The 25,917-nt window shown below is 44.2% G+C and overlaps 1 protein-coding gene across 1 annotated transcript in view; it reads right to left on the reverse strand.

Annotated features, from left to right (window-relative positions):
- Positions 1-2,913: 2,913 nt before the first annotated feature.
- The window catches only part of ppl (periplakin), a 38,436-nt gene continuing 15,432 nt past the window's right edge, over positions 2,914-25,917 (reverse strand). The window contains exons 4-24 of the mRNA XM_083778836.1: positions 25,668-25,788; positions 25,429-25,554; positions 24,586-24,627; positions 23,635-23,796; positions 22,574-22,681; positions 21,819-21,914; positions 20,514-20,636; positions 19,933-20,079; positions 18,771-18,922; positions 14,945-15,048; positions 13,175-13,332; positions 12,633-12,811; positions 12,230-12,368; positions 11,459-11,652; positions 10,551-10,701; positions 10,007-10,090; positions 9,439-9,555; positions 8,787-8,879; positions 6,206-8,401; positions 5,405-5,674; positions 2,914-3,875 (exon numbers count right to left, since the gene is read on the reverse strand). Coding sequence (XP_083634962.1) covers positions 3,669-3,875; positions 5,405-5,674; positions 6,206-8,401; positions 8,787-8,879; positions 9,439-9,555; positions 10,007-10,090; positions 10,551-10,701; positions 11,459-11,652; positions 12,230-12,368; positions 12,633-12,811; positions 13,175-13,332; positions 14,945-15,048; positions 18,771-18,922; positions 19,933-20,079; positions 20,514-20,636; positions 21,819-21,914; positions 22,574-22,681; positions 23,635-23,796; positions 24,586-24,627; positions 25,429-25,554; positions 25,668-25,788 — 4,969 coding nt within the window. The 3' untranslated portion in view covers positions 2,914-3,668. The remainder of the gene's footprint in view (positions 3,876-5,404; positions 5,675-6,205; positions 8,402-8,786; positions 8,880-9,438; positions 9,556-10,006; positions 10,091-10,550; positions 10,702-11,458; positions 11,653-12,229; positions 12,369-12,632; positions 12,812-13,174; positions 13,333-14,944; positions 15,049-18,770; positions 18,923-19,932; positions 20,080-20,513; positions 20,637-21,818; positions 21,915-22,573; positions 22,682-23,634; positions 23,797-24,585; positions 24,628-25,428; positions 25,555-25,667; positions 25,789-25,917) is intronic.

The following is a 25,917-nucleotide window of genomic DNA, read 5'->3' on the forward strand; positions in this document are numbered from 1 at the left end:
CAAACCAGCAAGTAGTCTAAGACAGTCTAAGACCATTAATTATTCTGACCCCTCCTAACCCCTATACATTTAGCATTGATATGGTAAATTATATTCATTGCCCAGAGTCCTATACTATACTATACTACTATACTATACTATACTATACTATACTATACTATACTATACTATACTATACTATACTATACTATACTATACTATACTATACTATACTATACTATACTATAGGCTACTATAGATAGCCTATAGGCCCAGAGAGAGAATCAAGAGAGGGCTCAGAGCGCAACTGGAAGAAAAGAACGGAAAAGGTGTTTCCAAAGCCGTGCATATCCACGGCTTCCCAAGCATGCCTATTCCCACTATAGGCTGAGGAAGAAATACCACTTGACAGTTTTAAAATCAGGCTCATGGTGGCGCTACAACAGGCCAAGTTGCGTCTCTCTCTCTCTCTCACACACACTACACACCACACCACCGATTATAGACCGATTCACAGAGGGGTGCCCTGGGCGCGGCCATTACTGAGGTGTAATCCATGGAGCAGGTGCTCCGTAGGCCAGGTGTAGCTAATCAGTGCTGCTGCACTCAACATTGTCGTATACGTACTACAAGCTCACAATGGTTGAATCGATTCGTGAGGTGTCTACTATTATTATTTGTTAATAAATCGGCGGCGGCCCAACTGTGCTAATTATTATTAGTTTAATTTCATCAAAAATAAGACGGCTTGTCGGCTTCATAAAACATTTCAGAATAAAAGAAACAACATGACATAATGTAAAATGAAACTTAAAAAATAAAGAATGAAAGAAAAAACAGAAAACTATAAATTATTTAACATTTAAAATAATCTAATTTTAGTTTAGGATTAAGATCATCAAACAATAAAGAATGAATGATATATGCAAACAATAGGCTTTTGCTAATATAACAGTGACATTACATATACTGTATACAGTATAGTCTACTCTACATGCAGCAGCATATTTTTGCAAAAATACAAATTGAAAGCGTGACCCCAAAAATGTTGGATGGGAAATAAAAAATACACCATTTATCAAATGTAGCTGTTTACATAAATATCTAATAATATTACATATATATCTGTTGAAATGTAGGCCTATTGTTATAAGAGTTGAAAAGATAAATAAATAAATAATAGGATATAGGCCTAAATATAAACTATATATAAACTATAGGCTATACTATAGGCAGCATAGTGGCCTACATATACTATAGGCTACTATACTAAACATTAAACAAACCAACAAGTAGGCTAAGTCTAAGACAGTCTAAGACCATTAATTATTCTGACCCCTCCCCGAAAAGGCCTAGCTGTCCTGACCCTTTAATATCCATAATGTATACATAATGCATAAATTATGGATAGGCCTAAGTATGGACTTAAACAGTTATTCGTCTCAACTGCTTGTATGATGACGTTCTATAACGTTTATTTATTCTTACACCACTGCAGTGCACTGTAATGTCTTGTTTGGTAGACAATTGTTTATTGGTTTATTGGTTATCTAGTGAACTGTCATCAGGGGGCACGGCAGTCGGTAGCGCTGTCGACTCAGCTAGAAAAGGTCCCGGGTTCGATTACTGCCGGGGATGCTGGGGATAATGGGGGCACTGTGTGTTCTCTCCTCCACGTCATCAGTGCCCAAGGGCCAAGGTTGTCAAACTCTGTGTGGAGTTTGCATGTTCTCCCCGTGTACCCTGGCCTATCCCTGGTCAGCCTGATGAAGGGGAAAGGAACTGGTTGGAATAGTGTTCCTTCCACGTGCTATGTCCCACCACTGTCAGGTGATAAGAAGTGGCCTGAACACTCCTCATGCATTGAAGGAAGCATGAGCTCAGTTCGGGGCTCTCCCCAGGTTGTCAGAGGGAGAGTAGCGACCAGGATTACAGCTTAGGCAATTGGCACAGGGTGTAAAATGGGATGGGGTTGCAAAATTGTGGGATAAAAAAACAAAAACAAAAACAAAGAACAAATAAATAAAATTAACTTGAACTTGTCATCTTGACCTCTGATAACTGCTTATAGTTAATGACCGCCATAACCAATTAAGGGGTATTTCACTTTAAAACACGTCTGTGGTACTTTTAAGGTCTACTCTGGCTTTTGAGTGCACCCACCCAGACAGTTTAAATATTTGATATTATTTTGATCAGATAGGCCTACCGGTATATGCTTGTATGACACTCAACTACAATCTCATGTTAACCATGGTATTTCATTGTCACTGCTCCCGGCATTGATATTGTCCTTCTAAAGTTAGGCGGGACTGTCATATTTAGATTACTTTATATTTTTCTGTTTTAAAAAGGGTATCTTTGAAAAATAAAATGTTTCTCTTTATTAGGTTGACGTTTTGGTCGCTTAGACCTCCATCAGGACAGACAAAATTGTCTGCAGGTCTTCTTCTTTGTTTTTCAAAGATACCCTTTTTAATAATATGCTCTATTGCCCTACCCACCTGTCACCATGAGCCTGCTGAGGTGTGCATCGGCCTTTTGCTATAAAATATGTCTCATTAGAAAATTACATTATGTAAGTTCGTACAAATCCTGAATTGGTAGTATTGTATAATAAATAATGTATTACTTTCTAGAAGATTAACAATGACAATATCATGTGTTTCTTTTAACATAAATGTATAATTAACAACTGTATCAGTGATTGTTAATGTTAAAGCTGATGAAAATGTTCAATTGTCTTAGCAGATCAACAAGATCACAACACATCACATCGTGATGTGTCATGGGCTTGTAGATCAGCACTTATTTTTTTTATAATATTTTTTTAATAGCCATAATATTACAGTATAAATGGTTATTGAACAATTCTGAATGTTCCGTCAGGTAAACATCATGTCTTTCAAACAAAGCAATCACAAAAATACTATGGAAGTTCCAAAGATTTATTTATTTACGTATGAAGAATGTGTATCTGAGAAAAAAAACACACCATTATTACAACATGACAAAAACTGTTAAGCAATCCTTGTGTTTCAAAGCAAAGTCAACTCAGAGATGAGATGTTACTGTTACCCAGGCACCCTCTGTTAGATACACAAGACTATTTCTGACACTTAAAATGTCGGCTGTCCGTAACACAATTTCCATCAACCCACAAGTAGTACCAACATTAAAAGTATTTATGCAATATGAAAACAAAAACAGTGCAATTATTACTTCAAAGAGAGGCAAAATAATAATAATAACGTTAATTCAACATGAGCTGAAAGCCAGAGTGAAAGTAACACACAGAATACATTATATTGACCAGATCGTTGCTGTCGGGCGGAAAACCCTGTATTTCCATATTTCAACTTTGTATTTTTTGTAAATTAATGCTGTAGTTTGTCATACTTGAAAAAAAAGGCAGATCTACAAGTAGGTCTGCCATTTTCAAATGTAAAGTGGTTACGTGTCTGTGGGTTTTATAAATATTGATCAAATGAAAAGTATATATAACAATATCTTGTGACTAAATAATAACTACATTTGGATCCATTGGAGACAGCTTCTGTTTTTCTTCCATTTCCCTGAAAAGTACCCCTTTCGGACACACAAGGTTTCCGTCCAACAGCGACCATTATTTAAAACCCATAGGATAGAAAACAAAAAATAGATATGCTTTTTCTTCAGGTTTCTCGCGTTCACTTGGTTTTGCCCGACACCATAATACCAAACTCCTGGATGGTAATCTCTTTGTTTAAGTACTGCTGGAGCTGCGCTTTGGTGATGTGGCCGACGCGCAGCGCGTCCTCGATGGAGAACTTCTTCCCCGACTTCCTGTCGTGAAGCACCGACGACTCGCTACTCGGACCCTTGACCGATATCTCCTCCCAGTCGCATTCCTGGCCCTGCAAAGGTTGTCACAAAGAATAAATCGTCAAAGGGGTGTATAATAATCAAATAATGATCAATCAATATTTTGTTTGATCAAGTTTAAAGACATGGCAAATAAATTCAAATATAGGATATGTCTGAAAATATAAATAATATAAATAATTATTTATAATAATAAATAATTGTGATTATCTCAAATAATTGTGATTAACCCATTAAGACCTGAGGTCGATTCAACAAATGCCTTATAAAACAGTTTTCTTGCTTTATATTGTCTCTGTCAGGTGGAAACCTGTCCAAAACTGTAACTTTTCAGGATTCAAATTCAAAAGAATAAAAAGTAGCAGATCTATACGCTCTTGTTGTACTTTTGGGCGTTAATTTACTGAAAAACTAAGTTAAGAGTTTTTTTTTTTGTCAGAATTAGTTTTTTCGCTGTAATCAGACCATATGAGAAGAGTTGTTTCTGCGCTCTCGTCAACATAGGCATGGAGTCTGACAAACCCAGAATTATTAGTACAGGATCGGGGTCAATATGAATACTCAAAATATCAGAGAGCGTCTCAAATATCTTAATCCAATATCTTTGTATCCGAGGGCAAAGGGCGAAGCTATGAAGAAGATTTGCATCTATTGTATTACATTTGTCACAATGCGAAGAAATATCTGGGTATATGTTATGTAATTTTAATTTGGAATAATGGAGTCTATGTATGACTCGGAACTGGATAAGGCAATGTCTGGAATTGATAGAGCACGCATTCATTTCTTCAAGGCTGTCTTCCCAGAGCTCGTCTGAAATTGAAGTCCCCAGCTCATTTTCCCATGCCAGCTTAATAGCTGATGTAGTAGGTAGGTTTGCCACTTGAAATGATTCATAAAGATGTGACACCCTCACGTCTGGTACTGTATTATTAAGAAGGAACCTATCTAGGGATGAAGGTGTAGCTCTCTCAAAAGTGGGAGAAAAGTTACGGATGTAGTTCCTAACCTGTAGAAACCTAAAAAAGTTACTCCTAGGGAGTCTATATTTTTCCTGCAGTTGAGCAAATTAGGTAAAAGTTCCACCCATATATAAGTCTCCAATTGTGCGTATACCCAAACCCTTCCACTGTGCAAACGTATCATCCAGTTGGGATGGTAGAAATGAGGGGTTATCAGCTATAGGGAGCAGAAAAGATAGTGAGTTGTTCCTAAAATATGTTTTGATTTGTTTCCAGATTCTTATCATACTGTGAATAACAAGGGATCCATTGTAAATGGATTTATCTAATTTCACGGGGGATAATATTATTGAACTTAAACAGTATGGGCGACATTTCTCCTGCTCCCATTGTAGCCAACGGGGAGGTTCAGCTGTGTTGTTTAACCAGGCCGAAATTGCTCTAACATTGGATGACCAGTAATATAGGCAGAAATCTGGCAGAGCAAGCCCACCGACCTGCTTCGGTTTACATAAAAGTTAAGAGGTTTGTGCCAGACTGCGACGATATACCTGTAGTTATCGGGTTAAGTAATAATGATTGTGACAGGCCTACAGTACCTGCAGGTTGACAAACATCTTCCAGTCAATGAGGCCCAGCTTGTAGGCCTCCTCCGGCCGCATCTCCTTGCCCGTGTCCGGGTCGATGACCACTATGGAGCGCCGCAGGTGGCTCTCACGCTGCTCGCGCTTGATCCGCACGGCCGACAGGCCCTTCTGGAGCTTCTCGATCTCCTCGTCCTTCTGGTGCGTGACACCCCGCAGCTCCGACAGCTCCCTCTGCAGGGAGTCCAGCCGCAGCTCCAGGTTCTTGCCGTTCTCCGTGGGCGCCTGTGGTATTATAGACATTTGTTTAGAATGCCGATCGGTTCAAAATCATTTTCTGTTCTATGTGATTGTATTTGGATAACATAGAGCACTGGTTCCAAAACAGTGGGTCGGGAACCATTTGTGGGCCACGGACCACAGACCATTTTTGAATAATTATTATACAGTTTAAAACAAATAAACAAACGAAAAGAATAATAATTAAGAAGTAATGAAAATAGTATGAAGCGACGCGTTATGTGGTTGTAGATCTGCTATTTTCACTAGTTTGGGTCCCGGGCAAACGTTTAATCTCTCTTTTGGGTCCATGATGGATGGATGGAAGTATATTATGATTAAAGCTATATTGACAAATTTAGCTGGGAACCCCTTGGTACCTTCTCAAGGACCCCTGGGGGTCCCTGGACCCAAACATTGAGAACCAATGACCTAGGCTATGCTGCTGCAAAACTGTTTTGATTGCTTGAATTTTCTTCAATAAATCGTCTACACTTTCAACCCTGTGTCTGAAATATTAATAGTCTCCTACGATACCTGCTCCGAGATGAGCCGCGTCTCCTTGCTGGTGATCTGGATCTCGGACTGGAGCTTGCGGATGTCGTTCTGCAGGCGCTGGTTCTCCTGCTGCAGGCGGCTGCTCTCATCGCGGATGTAGTCCAGCTCCTTGGACGACTTGGCGTTGGTGAAGTCCATGTCGGAGAACTTGGAGTTGAGGTTGGACAGCTCCTGGTCGAGCTCTCGCCGCCGCTTCTTCTCCTCGTCCAGGGTCCTCCGCAGGTTGACAATCTCCATCTCGGCCTCGGGGTCCTTCTCCACCTGGACCTTCTCGGTGCGGACCACCCTCTCCTTCACGTCCATGTTCTCCAGGGTCTGCTGCTGCTGCAGCAGGGCGCTCAGCTCCTTCTCCAGAAGCGTGCGCTTGTGCCTCTCTTCATCCACCTGCAGCCGGAGGATGGAGTGCTCCTTCTCCTGCTGTGGGTCCTGCTGCATCACCACCTTCTGCTTGACCGTCACCTTCTCGCGGTTCTCCTTGTCGCGATGCTCCATCTCGTTGAGCCTCACCCGCAGCCTCTGGATCTCCAGCTCGGCGTCGCGCCTTGTCCGGCGCTCTCGCTCCACCTCCTCCAGCTGCTGGTCCAGCTCCGCCTTCTGCCTCTGCAGCTTGTAGAGCTCGTCCTTCAGGCTCTCCTTGTGCTTCTGCTCGTTGCTGATGTTCTGCGTGAAGGTCTCGCACTCGGCCTTCAGGAGGGGATCCTGTTCCGTCTTCACCACCTCCTGTTGCACGATCTTCTCCCTGACCTGGGACAGGTCCATCTTCTTCAGCCTGATCTTGTCCTCCTCCACAGAGCGGTCCCTCTCCAGGTCGAGCCGCTTCTTCTGCTCGTCCGCCAGTTTCTTCTTCAGCACCTCGATCTCCTCCTTGGTCTTGGGGTCTTCTCTGTACTGCAGCACCTCGTTGACCACCTCTTTGGTCTGGACCTGGGGCTTGGTGTCCTTCCACCGCTGGATCTCGTCTCTAAGCTGGCGGATCTCCATCTCGGACTTCTCGGTCTGGTGGGTCTTGTCGACGATTTCGTTGCGGAGCTTCTCCAGCTCTCTCTCGGTCTGCGGGTCCGTCTTGTACTTGACGACCTCTTTGATGATCTCTTTCACCTCCACCAGAGGGCCGCGGTTCTTCAGCATGGTCTGCTCATCCTGTATAGACTTGATCTGGAGCTCGGCATCCTTGTAGCGACTCTGCTGCTCCACCAAGTCCAGCCGGAGCTTGGCCACTTGGTTCTCGGCCTCGGGGTCCGGACGGACGATCTCCCGAACCTTCTCCTGAACTATGATCTTGGACTTCTCCTCCTCCAGGCTGGAGATCTTCCTCTGGAGGTCGGTCTTCTCCCTCTGGGACGACCGGCGCTTGGACTTCTCGTCCTCGTGCTGCCGCCTCAGATTCTCCACCTCCCTCTCCAGGACCACGTCCTTCTCCACCTTGAGCACCTCCTTGATAGAGATCTTCTCCTCGGCCATGGCCTTCTCCTTCTCCAGCCTCCTGAGCTTCTCCTGGAGGAAGGTGAGCTCGTCCTCCAGTGACTTACGGCCCTCCACGGCCTTCAGCTTCCTGTCGTTGAGCGACCGGTACTCGCTCTCCAGCTGGGGGTCGTTCTGCACCGTGATCACCTCCTCTTCGGTGATCACCTCCTGCTCCCTGCTCTTCTCCTCGGCCAGGAGGGTCACCTGCTTCTGGATCTGAACCAGCTCGCCGTCTTTGACCGTTTTCTGCCTTCTCATCTCGTCCAGCTCCTCCCTGAGCTTGCGCACCTCCTCTTCCTGGCCGCGGTCCCGCTCGATGCGGAGGACCTCCTTGACGGTGTACTGCTGAGCGCCTTCCTTCAGCTCCGTCTCCAGGCCGCGTAGCTTCAGCTGCAGGGCCTCCATGTCGTTCTCTAGGACGCGTGTGGCCCGCCGCTCCTCCGACAGCTTCTGCTGCACCTTGTGGAGGTCCTCGTCCAGCTGGGGGTCTGGGACCTTCTTGATGAGCTCCTTCTTGACAATGGTGTCCTGTGGCTTCTGGCCCTCTAGCACGTAGATGTCCGTCTGGATGTTCTCGATCTCTTTCTCCAGCTGCTCTCTCCTCTGAACCTCATCCTCCAGCTGTTTCTTCATCCTCCAGGACTCTTGGCCCGGAGCGGCCGATTGAACAGACTGGACGTTGGTACTCTGGATCATGTGGATCTCTGGTTGCTATTGAGAGTGGAACAGATACAAGTTGATTATATTTCAGTCCTTTTGGTTCAGCAGTACTCAAGTATTTTCATGCCAAGGATCCCCAAATATATAAGTCTGTGCCTTTTGTGTCAAGGAGTCAGTGACCCTCAAAAGAGATTTGTGTGTTCTCCAAATTATTCAAAATGTTCCCGATTCGATTTTTCTAACATTTAAAAAAATTACTGATCCACAGACTCACAGATCAGTTATTTCTAAAACAGTGTAAATGTGTTACAACTTTGCTTGGGACCCCCTGGAACCCCCCCCCCCCCCCGAAGGACACCAGGGGGTCTCTGGACTCCACTTTGAGAACCACTGTTTTAGTGGTTTAATGTGTTGACAAGAAGTGAGAATGTTTCACCTGGTTGAGAAGACCTTGTGTAAACTCCAGATTTCTCAGTCGTTGGTTGTTGACAGCATTCACCTCGGTGAACTTAGCCTCGATGGCTGCTTCCTGGAAGTAAACAAAAAATAAACATGTCAATGGATCAAAATGAATAAGCACAAATGAACATGTATTATGGGTTTATGAGCAAGTGGGCCCACAAATAATATTGTTACCAACGTTTCGACAAACAAGTTGCCTTCTTCAGGGTATACCCACCTGAAGAAGGCAAAAATCCCATTGCTGGGAGTGACGGAGGTTGCATAGCAACCGGGGCATGACTACAGGCTGGTTTGCATTGCAGTCGCTTCATAGTGATATAAAGTGGGTCATTTACAGGATTTCGAGTAATCGGCAGACAATGGTAATACTTTGAATTACGGGATTTCCAGTAAACAGCAGTCAAGGAATTTAGTGTTTAATGTGACATTACATAGACATGGTTGTAGTTCTCGCCTCTTCTTTAAGTGTTTAATGTATGGTTCTCTATGGTTCTCAGCTCTCCTTTAAGTGTTTAATGTGTGGTTCTCTATGGTTCTCATCTCTCCTTTAAGTGTTTAATGTATGGTTCTCTATGGTTCTAAGCTCTCCTTTAAGTGTTTAATGTATGGTTCTCTATGGTTCTCACCTCTCCCCGGACCTGCAGTGCAGGTGACTCCATCCTGCTCCTCTTGTAGGTCTGAGGGACCAGTCCATCCTCCAGGTCCAGGATGGACTTGAACTTCTCCGTTTCATTCTCGTAATTCTACAAACAAATGAAAATGAAAATAATCAACAAATGGGGAAGCTGCATTATTGAGAACTGAATCAAACTAATAAGATTGGATATAATGGTTACCGTTGCAGTCAGGCGGAAACTTTGTATCTCCATATTTCAACCTTCTACGTATTTTTTGTTTTGGTAAATGAATGCCCTACTTTGTCAGTGTTGCACAAAAGTCTAATCTACAAGCAAACATTCAACATTCAACATGTTTCTGCCATTTTGCTGTTTGTTGTGAGCCTGTAGAATAGATCTTCTATTTTTGAAGTGAAAGTACTAAAGTGTGTGTAAACTGTGAACCAATGGAAAGTATTAGCAAGAGCTTAAATAATAACTACATTGGATCCATTGGAACACAGGTTGTTATTTTACATTTCCTGAAAAGTAACTGTTTTGAACATACAAGGTTTCCAGCGGACAGTGAACAGCTTACCTTGACAGCTTGCTGGTAAACCTGAGCATGCTTGGAGACATTGTTCAAGTCTGACTCTTTCCTGGTGATGTCTGACAGCAGGTTCTATGAGAAACAGAGCAGGCGTGTTATCTACGTTAGTGGTTCTGAAACGTTTTGGGGTCAAGGCACCCCTATAGATTTGTTTTTCATCAACGGGCACGTCAGCACCCCTAACTTACACTGCTACTTTTCACTTTTATATATTTATGACATATTTTACTAGTTCAAAGATGATAGAAAAGTTTGCGTTCTTGACGAACTGACTAGAAAAAGATTTTCCAGTCAGATGCGTAAGCCAAACAAAAGACAAAAAAGGAATATCCATAGGAAGAAAAAGAAAACATATCTGTATATGTTTCGGTTATAAAAAGCATTCTTGGTCTGCCATGACAGAGAACTGAAAACTTGTTATTGTTATTATAAGATGACGATAGTGAGTGACCACAACCTTCAGACAAACGTGCACAATTGAAAGCATATACGTTCGGGGAGTACATAAATGCCTACATAATGTGTTACTCACCCTCTGGTTCTTCAGCTTGGTCTCCACCTGCCTCACGTCGTCCGTCTCAGTGGGTTCATAGTTGGGCATACGGGACAGCCAGCTGTTCAGGTTGTCATACTCGTTGCGATAGTTCTTATATCCCATCTTAGCTCTCTGCAAGCTCTGAGACCTGATACACACACAGTACATGATGTGGGGTCAGTTTATTTGCACAATCTTGTGTAATAAAATGAAATAAAAAAATATATTCATAGGACAATTTCTGAACATTTAAATGTTTGAGGTGAAAAGTGAACACATCAGTTAAAAAAAGAGCCACTAGGTGGCACAACTCCTATTTGAGTTTCCTTAATTATTCCTTATTTTCTAGTTTATTTTGTTAGCTTTATAATAATCATTTCTTCTTCTGTTTTCTACATGAATATAACCACATTATAATTGCAGTTAAATGCTGCAATTTGTAAAAATGGCAAAATATGACTCCTAACGTCGTTGAAGTGGGACTGTCCCTCCCACTCATCTAAAAGACCATCCCTGCATCCCGGGACTCATTACATTGAAAACCTATTTACTGTACATCATCTGCAAATGCTTTGTGCCAGGGGCTTGCAGAAGTCCCCAGAAATTACTCAATTGTTTTCCAAAATGTCCAAAGATAGCAGATATACAAGCTACAAGCTTGTACATCTGCTATTTTCGTAACATTTTGAATGGGAAAAAATAGAACCGGAGGGGGAAATGTTTTTAACAACTGTTCCTAAATCCTGTCATGCAGTCATGCAGATGTTACGTTTGTGAACGAATTGTGGCCCAATTCGGCCAAATTAAATCACAATGTTACATTAGTGATGCCCACCGTTGCAATTTAAATAGGAAAGGGTAATAGTAGTTAAGGGACAAACAGGTATGGTAAAGTAAATCATCACCTGGTGTCGAGCTGTCTGCTGACGTTGTCAAAGCGCTTGCTGAGCTTGTTGACTTCGGCTTCCTGCCTCTCGATGTCAGGACAGTGCTCCTGCAGGTTGGCGGCCATGTTGCTGCAGCTGCTTTTAGCCGCGCGCAGATGCTGCTCCGTCTCGTTTATGGCTGACCTCTGGGCTCTCAGGTCCGAAGACATGTCCTTTCAGAGCAGGAAGAAAACTCAGTTTAAAGATATGGTAAGTGTTTTTTGTTACACTTAAGTAGTTCTATATTGTGATAGTATTCATTGCTATAGAGTGTTGGTCGCCAAATTCGTCCAAACAGGAGAGAGAACCCATGTATCAGCTTCAATTGTATAGTACTGCAGTTCCAATTTTGCCTGCTCATTATCTTTAGCTTAATTTGCTGTATCCTGTATGATACAGGACAGGTTGAAAACTGCTGCTCTATTATAGCCATCATTGCTATCAGAATAGAGCTTTAACTTCATTTATTCACCTATTTAACAAAAACATGGCTGACCTCTGGGCTCTCAAATGTCCTGTCAGAGCAGGAAGAAAGAAAGGAAGATTGTGGTTCAAAAAATAATAATACGGTAGATACTGTAGAAGAGACGAGACGAGAAGATGTGAGCTGCATGATTACCTGTTAACTCATGGTGTAATCTAAAATATCACTTACACTAAATATCATGCATGTGAGTGCATTATGTTCTTCAAGGGTGAATAATAAGACAAAGTGTATGTGATTGTATGTGTTTTTGTTGCATTGCTTACTGCCAGTTCCCTCTGGGTTTTCTCCAGTGCGCTGATCTCTGCTGGAGCAACCTCCTCTCTGGCCAGTTTGTTCTCATAGGAGGACACCAACGTCTTCCCATTCTGGAGGGAGTTCTCCAGGCGGTTGGAATTCTTCAGCCTAAAACACAAAAAGCATATTCGTTTAGCATACAGTTTCAATGAAATGTGCACTTGCCGTAGCACTTGCCCTAGCAATTGCAGTGGAGTAAAAGGTACAATATTTGCCTCTGAAATCGTGAAATGCAGCGGAGTAGAAGTAAAAGTATTGAAAATTGGAAATACTCTGGTGAAGTAAAAGTACCAACAAAATCGTACTTGAGCACAGCACTTGAGTAAATGTACATTCAACCACTGCCGACAGCAACTCTAGCGGGTCTCTTACTTGTCCTCGGCACATTTGAGAAGCAGTTGGAGTTTGTTGTATTTGTTGTTGGCGTCGTCCACCTTGGCATAGAGCTGAGCCCCACTGGTGCATTTAGGGTTGGAGGTCAGGAAGCTCTGAGCTTCCTGCACCTTGGAGCTCTTCTCTGGCTCCAGCTTGTTCACAGCAGCAGCGATGTCCTGTTAATCCAAATGATCCATTTAGTCATTCATACAAAACAATAGATAATCGCTAATTTGATTTAAAAAAATTATAAAAAATAGATCCCTATTTTGGGCATGTCAGTACAATCTGTACTTTACAATTTATCCAGAGCGACTTCCAATTACCAAGTTAAACACCTACATCAAATTCAGAGAGACAGCGTAGTGCCTCAGGAAACTCCCAAGAATGTTTAGAATCAGTCTAAACACTATCAAAATAATAATCTGTACATTGAAACTATAGAAAATCTAAATAGCATTCTATAAAAATCTGAAAATAGCAGATCTATAATAAGCATTAATGAATTTAGGAGAGTGTGATGTTCACTGCATGCATACCTTAATGTCCTGCAGGCGGTCGCTGCTGTCCTGCAGAGGCCGGGTGTTCTCCAGGGGAGGGCGGACGCGCGCGTACACGCTCTTCTCCTGCTTGTCCAGGTCACTGACCACCTTGTCCAGACCGGCCATCAACTGGCGACACTGCTGCTCCTGCTTGTCTGGAGGCCGGGAGGAGGTCACACAGCACTTATATTACAACTTTAAACGAATAGGAGGTCACATCAGCACTTCCATTACAGCTTTAGACGAAGAGGAGTTTTGGTTCCGATGCCCATCCTGATTTTGGAGCGTTCTGCAATCTATTCTACACCACCAAATGTGCAACATCTTCGGATCAATTTTAAAGAGTTTATTTGATTAAAGTTTCTATTTGAGAAAATAAGCATTCTTTTTTATTTCACTTTAGCCCCATTTAGAAATGTACTGTGAGCTGTAGATTGGCCTAAAATAGGGACAACAGCTTGAAAATGGTTAATGAACTCATAGTCAAAAAACACTTTAGCAATAAGCATGAAATAACTGAATTTCAGATGAAATGCAAACGCTCCCCTGGGACCTAAATGACGGCCCTGCATATAATGCAGGACAGGGGAACAGTGGGTATACCTGTGTTTTAATTAGTGTGTTTGCCCTAACACGGTGACCAGACTATAGTAATTGCTTTATTTTAGGGGCGCTAGCCCCTCCTATGCCCAGCTTTCTGGGTTTGTGTGAACACAAACATTGCCTTGTGATTGGCTGATCCCCTGGGACCCTTGACGGCCCTGTATATAATGCAGGACAGGGGGACAGTGGGTGCAGGACAGGGGGACAGTGGGTGTAATACAGGACAGTGGGTGTAATACATGCAGGACAGGGGGACAGTGGGTGTAATACAGGACAGTGGGTGTAATACATGCAGGACAGGGGGACAGTGGGTAGTACAGGACAGGGCGACAGTGGGTGTAATACAGACAGTGGGCACTGGGTAGTACAGGACAGGGGGACAGTGGGTGTAATACAGGACATGGGGACAGTGGGTAGTACAGGACAGGGGGACAGTGGGTGTAATACAGGACATGGGGACAGTGGGTAGTACAGGACAGGGGGACAGTGGGTGTAATACAGGACAGGGGGACAGTGGGTAGTACAGGACAGGGGGACAGTGGGTAGTACAGGACAGGGGGACAGTGGGTGTAATACAGGACAGGGGGACAGTGGGTAGTACAGGACAGGGGGACAGTGGGTGTAATACAGGACAGTGGGTGTAATACAGGACAGTGGGTGTAATACATGCAGGACAGGGGGACAGTGGGTGTAATACATGCAGGACAGGGGGACAGTGGGTGTAATACAGGACAGGGGGACAGTGGGTGTAATACAGGACAGGGGGACAGTGGGTGTAATACAGGACAGGGGGACAGTGGGTGTAATACAGGACAGGGGGACAGTGGGTAGTACAGGACAGGGGGACAGTGGGTAGTACAGGACAGGGGGACAGTGGGTGTAATACAGACAGGGGGCACTGGGTAGTACAGGACAGGGGGACAGTGGGTAGTACAGGACAGGGGGACAGTGGGTAGTACAGGACAGGGGGACAGTGGGTGTAATACAGGACAGGGGGACAGTGGGTGTAATACAGGACAGGGGGACAGTGGGTAGTACAGGACAGGGGGACAGTGGGTGTAATACAGGACAGGGGGACAGTGGGTAGTACAGGACAGGGGGACAGTGGGTAGTACAGGACAGGGGGACAGTGGGTAGTACAGGACAGGGGGACAGTGGGTGTACCTGTGCCTGCTCCACTCTGTTTCTTCAGCTCAGCCAGGCGGCTCTGCAGGTTGCCCTTACTGGTCGTCATCTTCAGCTTGATGCCTTTCTGCTGGTTGGCCAGACTGCAGGCACACAGTGTGATGATGTCAACAATAGAACAATAATTGCTTACTGTCGGGTTGAAACCTTGTATGTCCAAAACTGTTTTTCTGGGGGCGCTAGCCACTCCAATGCATGGCTTTTGAAATTACGTCATATACCAGCCAATTCTATGGACTTTTTAATGTTTGTTTACTAGGGCAGCAGTTAAGCATTGCCGACGTGAGACGTCCATGTGGCCAATATAAAGTGGGCGCCCCTCACTTCACAAAAGTGTGGTTTTAAACAATAATATAATAAGAGTGAAAATAGACAATCTACAAGCTTATAGATCGGCTATTTTCACTGCTTTTTTTAGAGACTGTTATGATGAAGTAAGGCATTCCTATAAAATACATAAAAAGGTGAAATAATGGAGGTACGAGGTTTCTCTGAAATGACTATATGTAACAACACTAAACACTAAATAAATTAACCACTTAAGCCATTAAATCTGGGAAAGCATGTGTCATTACAAACAAACCTATTAGGATTCAGAAGTTGTTTTTAGAATTGGCCTCAGGTCTTAATGGGTCCACGACAGTTACAAACATACATCTCCACTGCCACGCATCCTAACGCGTTGTGAGCTGTTTTTACACAAACAGTGTTTTTGAAATTCATTTTACTTTATTACTATGTATTTTAGTGTGGTTGCCCTAACAAGGTGCTGTGAAGAGAGGAGAGTCCGCACACAGGTTTGCTCCAAGGTGTTTTTTGCCCTAACAAGGTGACCAGACTATAGTAATTGCCAGAATCTTTGAGGGGCGCTAGCCCCTCCTATGGCCAGCGTTACAGGTTTGTGTAAACACGAACATTAGCTTGTGATTGGCTGATCACCCCGTATCGATGATTTGATTGGCTGAGAAAAGTACATATTGAAAATAAAAGTGAGGGCAAAAAAGTGAAGATGGAAAAGTGAGTACGCAAATTGTGATTGGCCAATTTGCGAACTCCTTAGCTTTCACCCACGACGGAGTGCTGTATGCGTTTAGCGGCGAGACGTTTCAGCAGACCGCCAACGACCTGTGGCGTTTAGACCTGGACACCTTCTCCTGGAAGAGGGTCGAGCCCAGAGTAACCCCAAAAGGTTTGCCTATATATTAGTCTGCCCCCTGTGACGTGTGACGTCATGTGTCAGACTCATACAGTATATTGAGTAATAAATAATCAATTCATAATATCGAGGCAACCAATTCTCCCTGAATTGCAACTTTCTAGTTAATTCAATGATGCGGTGGTGGTCGGATCGGGCTGACAGCTTGCCCAGTTTTGGACTCATACAACGTCATAGAAACGTCATAATTGACTGCTACCAATATAAGTGGAAGTCCACACAATAGCACTCCATTATTTTAAAGAGAAAATACATTTATTTCAAGTTTTCTGTCAGGTTTTATATAAATGTTGGCCTGGGCTGCACACCTCAAAGGGGCGCCGAAGAAGTCAAACAACGCCGCGGTGACAGTAGGGAACAACGTGTTCTCTTTCGGAGGCTACGAAGTGGACAGCAACGGCATAAATCCCATCGACGTGCATGTCTTCAACACCGTGTCACTGCGCTGGACGAGGCTTGCCCCGGCGACAACTGAGGGAGGACAATTTCCCCCCGAGGTCCCCTCCATGCGCTACGCCCACACCGCTGTGCTGATAGACGATGTCGTCTACGTCTGGGGAGGGCGCACCTCAAACATGCAGTTCTGCGACGCACTCTACGGGTTCGACGTCGTCGCACACCGATGGTTCAAGCCTGAGGTCTCGGGGACTGTTCCGGAGGGGAGGCAGAGCCACTCCGCCTGTGTCCTGGGGAGGGTCATGTACGTCTACGGAGGGTGGACCCTCGTTGGTGCACCCGCGTGCACCAACGACATCCACACGCTGGACAGCGTCTCCATGGCCTGGTCTCTGATCAACGCAAGTGGCACTCCGGGACCTGTCTGCCGAAGTCACTCATCAGCCACCGTCATCGGGACGAAGATGTTCGTGCTCGGGGGCCGAGGGATCTCGTTCAACAACGTCAGAGTTTTTGACATAGAGACCGGCCGCTGGCAGAGCACGCCTCCTTCCGCGCAGCCCTTCCCGGTGGTGGAGAGACGCTCGTGCCACGGCGCCTTCGCCCACGACGGAGTGCTGTATGCGTTTAGCGGCGAGACGTTTCAGCAGACTGTCAACGACCTGTGGAGCTTAGACCCGGACACCTTCTCCTGGAAGAGGGTCGAGCCCAAGGGCGAAGGACGGGGCTGGACGAACAACGTGTGCTGCTGTGTGGTGGGCGATCGTGTCGTCCTCTTCGGGGGATACAGAGGGCACGACGACCTCGACATCTTAGACCTGAGGCCCAATCTGAAGACGCTGTGTAAGATGGCGGTCATCCGGCATGGTCTGGAACGCTCAGAACTCCCACACGACGTCAGGTGGGAACTGACGGCAATGACAACGGTGACGGGGAAAAAAAGAGCAGGCAGCCAACATCATAATGTACCAAAAAGGTGCGCTCAGTGAGGCGCAAATCTCCGCCAGGGGGCACGGTCCTTACCTACCTCCACTAATGTCTGTGTGTGTGCGCGTGTGTGTGTGTGTGTGTGTCATTTGGTGACATTGTTTAGACACTTATCTGTGTGTATGAAAAGGCATAGGGCAAGGTGGGGGCGGGGGGTGATAAAGTAGTAGTTCTCAAAGACCCCCAGTTTGATATGCATTAGGCCACAGACTCCCATTTGATCCAATTGTCTATCTCTGGAACTCCCAATCTACACAGTGAGAGATTGTAAAAAAATTGAACCAAATGGACGCTTGCGGTGCATTTGTTTCCATAACTCCTGGAACTTTGAGAACCACTGTGATAAATGATGCTGATCATCAATTCTTTGTGTTAATTATGTTTGGAGACCAGACTGGCAACACTAATCAGGAATGTAAATGACCCCACGGCTGTCCAAATCACATAAACGGATCTAACTGGCTTCTCTGCGGATCTCTGGCATCGTGTCCATGTGGCATCGTGTCGATATCAATATGGCGGGACGTGGATGGATGGATGTGAGATCAAACATCACACCCATGTGAAGTGAAGGGCGCTCTTATCATCGTACATCATGTATGTATACAAATAGACACTATGATGTAAAATTGTCCATTCATTGTCAATGGGAATTTAATATTTGTGTAGGACAAAGTTTGTGCACATACACCAAAAGCTGGACATTCACGCAATAAAAATCGAAATGTGAAAATATATGGACCCTCTATGGGTCGATGTGTAAGCTATTTTGGGTCTGCATTTGTTTAGAGGGGTCAATTAAAAGGGGTTAAACTATCCGAAGTAAAGTAAGATAAGTGTGGGGAACGCTGATTGAGTGTACAAACTATGGTTCAGGAATTATTATGGCTATTATGATAGATATTAAATCCCGGGTAATTTTGCCCCTGAAATACGACCATCCATGTACAGTTTGCCAGATTAGCTGCAGACAGACAAACAGGCAGGGGCCCCAGCAAAATGCACCAAATGGACCCTCATGAGCCTTAAACTAGTGGCTTAGGCTTTTAGGTGGAATCGTGATTAACACTGAGGAGATCACATGTAAGACATGTAAATTAGGCCAGAAATACAAATTAGACAAGAGATACAAATTAGGCCATGGGGGTCTGTGGGCCTGCTCCATAGTAAACTTGGGTAGGTTGATGATTCACTGCACCAACTCACTTGTCAGAAGCAGCCACCGCCTCTGCGTCTGTCGGGGGGATCATGAAGCAGACCCCCGGGGCAGTGAGCTTGTGTCCGGCCGCGTCCTTCACGTCCCACTTGTTGCCGCTGTTCCTGAGCAGTGTGTACCTCTCCCCACGTGCGACCTGACCCTGTGGACGTCAACACAACATTCTGTCAACTGCAATGCCAAAGCTTTTAGAGCAGACATGTCAGAATAAGGAGTCCAATGTGTCCATACACAGGGAAATGTGTCCGTGGCTATAGACCTGTCCTCTTCCGTGACAAATTTTTGATTTTATTTTTGCATAACATTAGAATGTTCTTTTTTTGTCATAAGATCATAAGACCCAATTACTGAATTTCAGTCTCCAGATTTTCTTCGGAATATGTGACACTGATTTAATATGACACTATGGCATATTAAGAGTCCATCAGTACAGTCGTTCTCAAACTTTTCATTTTTAAGCACTCTCAGTTGCAGACCCATAATCGTACATTTGGACCACCTTCAAGCAACCCCAAAGGTCCCTCAACCCACAATGAAAACCAGAGCACTAATAGCATATTAATTTAGGTATGTTAGCTCTAGCTCTGTTTCTGTCCAAGGCAAAACTTGAATTAATCCGGCATGGCGATTCATAAACCAGTTTGATAGCACTATCATCAATGCTGTGTAAATGCATGTGTCTGTTTGTATGTTTACGAATGGTCTTTTCTAATAATATTCTAGCTTTATGTTGCTACTTTAACCCTCAATACTTGGTAATCCTGATCTTTGGCTCTGTAATCGGTCTGCTGTTTTATTCCATTTACACCAAATCTCTTCTGCAACATGTTGTTTGTGAGCTTGTGTCATGTTTTTGTTTTCAATTTCATTGTAGTTTTAATTAATTTTAAAGCATGTTTTCTATTGTATTTAATTTTGTATTAGTTTAAAGCTTAGTTGTTTTTTATTTTAATATAAATATTTGCAAGATTAAAAGATGTCTGAAGAATTTTGTATGATTAAAAATATATACTGTATACCATTACAATATTGTCAGTTATACGTGACACAGCTACAACACTGTACAGTAAATAAGACTCAAAACTATTTGTGTGTGTGTGTGTGTGTGTGTGTGTGTGTGTGTGTGTGTGTGTGTGTGTGTTTTTTTTATACCTCGTCGGTGTCGAACTCGCACAGCGCCTCGATGGGGAGGAGCTTCTGTGAGGGCTCCCTGCGTGCTTTGAGAGGCAGAACCTGTAGGCTGCGCTTCTGCAACGCCTTGACACGCTCATCTAGGTGGTCTATGGCGTTGGCCTGGTCCTGTACACACACACCCAAACACACACACACACACACACACACACACACACACACACACACACACACGCACACGCACACGCACACGCACACGCACACGCACACACACACACACACACACGCACACGCACACACACGCACACGCACACGCAGGCACAGGTTTGTATTAGTATTAGTATACTTGTGAGGACAAATTTTCTTTTTGTTTGATTTTGTTTTTCCATTTTAGATTTTTGTGACCCATCTGTACTCTGGCTCGGTAATATATTGTTAATATTGTGTAAATACATAAAATCTGCACCACCTGCCGGGGTCAATAGGTCGTACTCGGACATAGGGACATACATATAGTACAGACATACAGACCTACACACTCGGTCATTCGGTCAAAGCCGATTTACATTTTTAGTTCTCCTAAGACGAAAAGTGAAACTCACGTCCAGGTCCTGGATCAGCCCGTCCATCTGATAGACGTCTTTGAACTCGGGGTTGTACTTCTGGGTGATCTCCGTGTCCAGCCTCTTCAACAGGTCCTGGCTGTCACGCGCCTCCTTGTAGTACTAGGCCCATACAAGTGCACGTCAACCCATTAGAATACTGGCTCCCAAGTTACTGTCTGACCCAAACTAGTGAAAATAGCTCACTACAAAGCTCACAACTTGAGCTTGTAGATTGGATTTCCTGCCTTGATCTCCATAACACCCCCCCCCCCCCCCTTCACAGGGATAGTCAAATCACAACTACTAAGATTCCATAGGATTTGCACGCAAAGAAGTGATTTCAAAATAGCTTGTAAAACACTATTTAAGGCCCTCAGACTAAGAGAATACACTAGGACATTCCTCCGGAAAGCCCAAAATACCTTCTTAGAAATAAGAGTGCGGGATCCAGGCCCTAAATTGGCCCTGATAACCAGTTATTCAACACAGAGCACACTAGCCAACAACAGAATAAAAAGGAATTTTGAGAACCGAACGGATGATCTTCTAAAAGATTATAAAATTATATCGGCCTACAGAAAAAACAAAAACCTTAAAGATTATCTAGTACACAGCAAGCTAAAAGAAATCAACACACCAGCACGCCAGGGACCAGAATACTTCAAACTCAAACAATTAGTCAAAAATAGAACTACAAAACGCGTGTTAGAGATTAAACAACAAATAACAACCAGAACCAGCAACTGCATTTACTTAATCACATGTGAAAAATGTGGTTTACAATATGTCGGAGAAACGGGTAAAACAATAGGTACAAGGCTGGGACAACACAGATTTCAACACAATCCCAACTGGACAGTAGGACAAAGACGTTTTAATGAAAAACAGTGGATTAAGAACCTCAACACGGATTTTCCTGGAGGCTTAAACATGCCTAAAATCAGATCTTGAACACAACAAAACTTAAACTCAGGATTAAACTGGAGAAATCTAAAAATGATTGGATCAGACTTCCTTCGGATACATGGCAAATGCATTTATTCCTTGCATTGTGCACTGACGTTTTTTAATCCCCCCCCCCTTCTTCCCCTTCTTTGTCACGATGGGAATGTCACGATGGGAACTATGCACAAAGAAATTTGGTAGATCGACAAAGATCACACCAAGTACTGCAACTCGGTCCGTTTGACCTATATAGACTAGAGGGTTAAACTGAAGTGATATTGATAAATTCCAAATGTAAAAGTATTCAGGGACTAACTGTGAAACACAGTTAGTGTAGGCTAGTAGTGTGGTACAGACCTTGTGGTACTCATCCATGTGCTTGAGGTGATTCTCCTCACAGATGAGCAGGTTGAGGTATTCCTTCCAGTCAGCGTGGACAGCCTCCGTGTGAGCCTGAGGGACAACGTGGACACGTTTACATCTGATGACTTCTGACCTCTCAACCTGCACAAGCCTCCCATCCTGAAGCAGCTTCCGGGTTCCCTTCCTTAAAACACCCTGGACACCGCTCCATGCGTCCTAGACTCTTCTCCCTTCCCATACAACACCCTGGACAATGCTCAACACGTCCTACTCTAGAAAAAAGGCGCCGATCCGAGCACTCAAAAAAGTTTAAAATCAAGGTACATTATTTAGAAAAGTATAAAAAAGCCAACGTGTTTCGACTCACACAGGAGTCTTCATCATGGCGGGTATGACATCCTATACTCTTCACCCTTCCCAAAACACCCTGGACAATGCTCCACACATACTATACTCTTCTACCTTCCCCAAAACACCCTGGACAACGCTCCACACATACTATACTCTTCTACCTTCCCCAAAACACCCAAGATACACTCCACACGTCCTAGACTCTTCTCCCTTCCCTAAAACACACTGGACAGCGCATCCATTCGTCACCAGGGTTCAGCAGGCCTCTAACAAGTTACAAATTAAGCATTTGGCAGACGCTCTCATCCAGAGGGACTTAGGCCTACAAGTTTTTATTGAACTCCAGTCAATAAACAAGGTAAATAATCACCTAGAGTACAGAGAGAGCGGTAAGTTACCTCGATGACATTCTTCCCAGGATGCTCGGCAGTGATGAGCTTCTCTCCATCCTCGTTGAGCTTGGTGATGGTGGCCTCCCTGGACTCCAGACACTTACTGATGAAGTTCTGTTGACGCGAATTATTGACACATGTGTGAACAGTATGGAATAAAGACTATGTAAGGCATTAGCCTATTCACATGCAGTGAAAAGAGTACTGATCTAAACAACGCCGTTATGTGCTGAAGCTAAGTGAAGTGTAATTTTTTATTTACAATATTCTATTATGTTATTGTTTCTGTTAATAATATGTTGCATTATATTTAAAAACATTTAATAATATTGGATCTCATTATTAGTTGAAGTAATATGTTTTACATAATTTTATCATTGCTATAATTATGTTATGACATATTGCCTGAGGCGTGCGGGGTAGTCCAGGTTGGTGTCAGTCCAGCCGTAGTGGATGTATAATTATATTTATTACATTGTATCATATAATACCTCATATTGCCTGAGGCGTGCGGGGTAGTCCAGGTTGGTGTCAGTCCAGCCGTAGTGGATGTATAATTATATTGATTACATTGTATCATATAATACCTCATATTGCCTGAGGCGTGCGGGGTAGTCCAGGTTGGTGTCAGTCCAGCCGTAGTGGATGTATAATTATATTTATTACATTGTATCATATAATACCTCATATTGTCTGAGGCGTGCGGGGTAGTCCAGGTTGGTGTCAGTCCAGCCGTAGTGGATGTATAATTATATTTATTACATTGTATCATATAATACCTCATATTGCCTGAGGCGTGCGGGGTAGTCCAGGTTGGTGTCAGTCCAGCCGTAGTGGATGTATAATTATATTTATTATGTTGTATCATATAATACCTCATATTGCCTGAGGCGTGCGGGGTAGTCCAGGTTGGTGTCAGTCCAGCCGTAGTGGATGTATAATTATATTTATTACATTGTATCATATAATACCTCATATTGCCTGAGGCGTGCGGGGTAGTCCAGGTTGGTGTCAGTCCAGCCGTAGTGGATGTATAATTATATTTATTACATTGTATCATATAATACCTCATATTGCCTGAGGCGTGCGGGGTAGTCCAGGTTGGTGTCACTCCAGTCGTAGTGCATGCGTTCCTCGGCCTGCTGGTCCATCCAGTAGAGCTCGTTGGTGCAGCGCTGCATGTAGTCGCGCAGGCTTAGCAGGTGGCGCTGCCGTGCACCCGAGGCACTCTGGTAGAGAGAGGAGAGAGAGGCTGGTGGTGAGGCTGCAGGAAACACACGCACAGCATCTTGGACAAGATGGAGAGTTGGACAAAACTGAACTCTGTCTGCCTGCCTGCCTGCCTGCTGTCTGGAATTAATTTCCCTTCTATGTGAACTGTGCCTATCTGAATAGGACAGGATAAGGATTACGGTTAGGTGTAGCGTTCACCGTGTACGCTACTGTATTTTAACATGAATCATAATGGTGGTACCTGGAGAGGTGGTACATTCTGAGGTGGTACTTGCTGTAAAAAGGTGGAGAACCACTGCACTAAGCCAAAGGGATATCCCTATGACTCAGGAGGGATATTAGATATTAGACTAAATTAATGCATGAATGAAATCAAATGCATTTAGATTTGTGTCTGAAATTAAATGAGGCAATAGATTGATGATTGTACGCTTTTCATGCTAATCTGTCCAGTTTACAGGATACAAAATCCACAATCTGCATTGACTGTGCATATAGATACCATACACTATGATACTGTACATTATGTATCACCTTTATGAGTTGTCTAATGTAATGTTTGGGTAAAGTACTTGACAGTATACTCAACTGCACGCATGCATGCATGCATACACACACTCATCTATGAGGTTATTGTCAGGTGATGATGAGAGACACTTTGTTCCCCATCGCAGAAGAACAAACATGAACACTGAACAGGAACACACACTAGCCACAGGGCACACACACACACACACACACAAGTAGCCACAGGGCTTAAACAATCCGCACCAGTGTGCTCTTACCAGGAGCTTGTTGTACTTGATTTGCAGGCCACTCATGTAATCCTGGAAAAAGAGGAGAAAGAAGGTAAATACATAGAGATGGAAAAAAGCAAATAATGAAATGTGTGGCCTACTGGGAAATTAAAAAATGAAAATGTATAGAATATTATTGATTATTGCAGTCTTTTTTGCATTAAATAATACCAAATACAGGCCCAGGCCGTAGCGTAACGGTCTGGGCACCGGACTGGTGATCCAGTCGCGGTGTGCCGCGGGTTCGACTCCCGAACCCGACACGGCCTTTACGGCATGTCATCCCCCCATCTCTCTCCCGTTTCCTGTCAGCCTATCTGTCCCTTAAAAAATCTATAAAAGGCGTAAGCCGCAAAAGAATATCTTAATTTTTTTTAAATAATAATACCAAATACATGTATGTTAAGAACATGACTAAATGACCTCCTCGTGCAATAAAAGGACATCATCAGTCACCAGGAGCAGGGGCGTGTGTTTTCAACCAGTCTAACATGGTTCAAATGGATTTGGAAGCGCAATGGGTTTATAGCGGGGAATGAGGTGGGGGCGGTCTAAATGTTGAAAAAAGCAACTTAAAAACGGTCTGGGGTGCACACAAAAGCAGAAGTTTAGGAGCAGGACCACACCTCCCATCAGGACACTTCCGTTCACCTACAAATGCTCACCTAACCCACACTGTGCGAGAACAAGGACAAAAATAGCAAGACTCGCCATCTCCGCTTTACTTCCCGTATCTGCGTAAAGTAGGCGGACACCTTTTTAGGTGACCGGAAGCAGGTTGGAGTCTATTCCTCCTTGTCAGTGTGATGTTGTCTGGAAATGCGCTCGTACCTTGTCATCGTTGTCGGTGATGTGGGGGGCCAGCGCCTCCACCTCACTGTGGAAGATGTTGTGTTCCTCCACGTCATTCTCCACGCTGGGCAGGTCCTGACCAAAACCCTTGTTGTTCAGGTTGTCCTGTAGGGCGGCGGCAGAGACAACACAGCCCAGTCAGCTAAATGGTATATGGCGCATTTGGTGTGTGTCTGTGCGTGCGTGCGTGCGTGCGTGCGTGCGTGCATGTTTCTCACCATCTTCTCGTCGATGATCTTGCCCCAGTTGACGCTGGGCAGCCCCTCAGAGCGGGTCAGATGGTAGATGCGGTCGTGATCCTCCCTTAGCTTCATCAATCTCTCCCTCAGCTGCTTCATACTGCAACACACACACACACACACACACACACACACACACACACACACACACACACACACACACACACACACACACACACAATAATCAGTTAGTTATTATTTTTCTATACTGTATTTTTAAGATTCAATA

This window comes from Protomyctophum parallelum (genome assembly GCF_964188405.1).
Source record: "Protomyctophum parallelum genome assembly, chromosome: 13".
In the NCBI taxonomy this organism is placed as follows: Eukaryota; Metazoa; Chordata; class Actinopteri; order Myctophiformes; family Myctophidae; genus Protomyctophum; species Protomyctophum parallelum.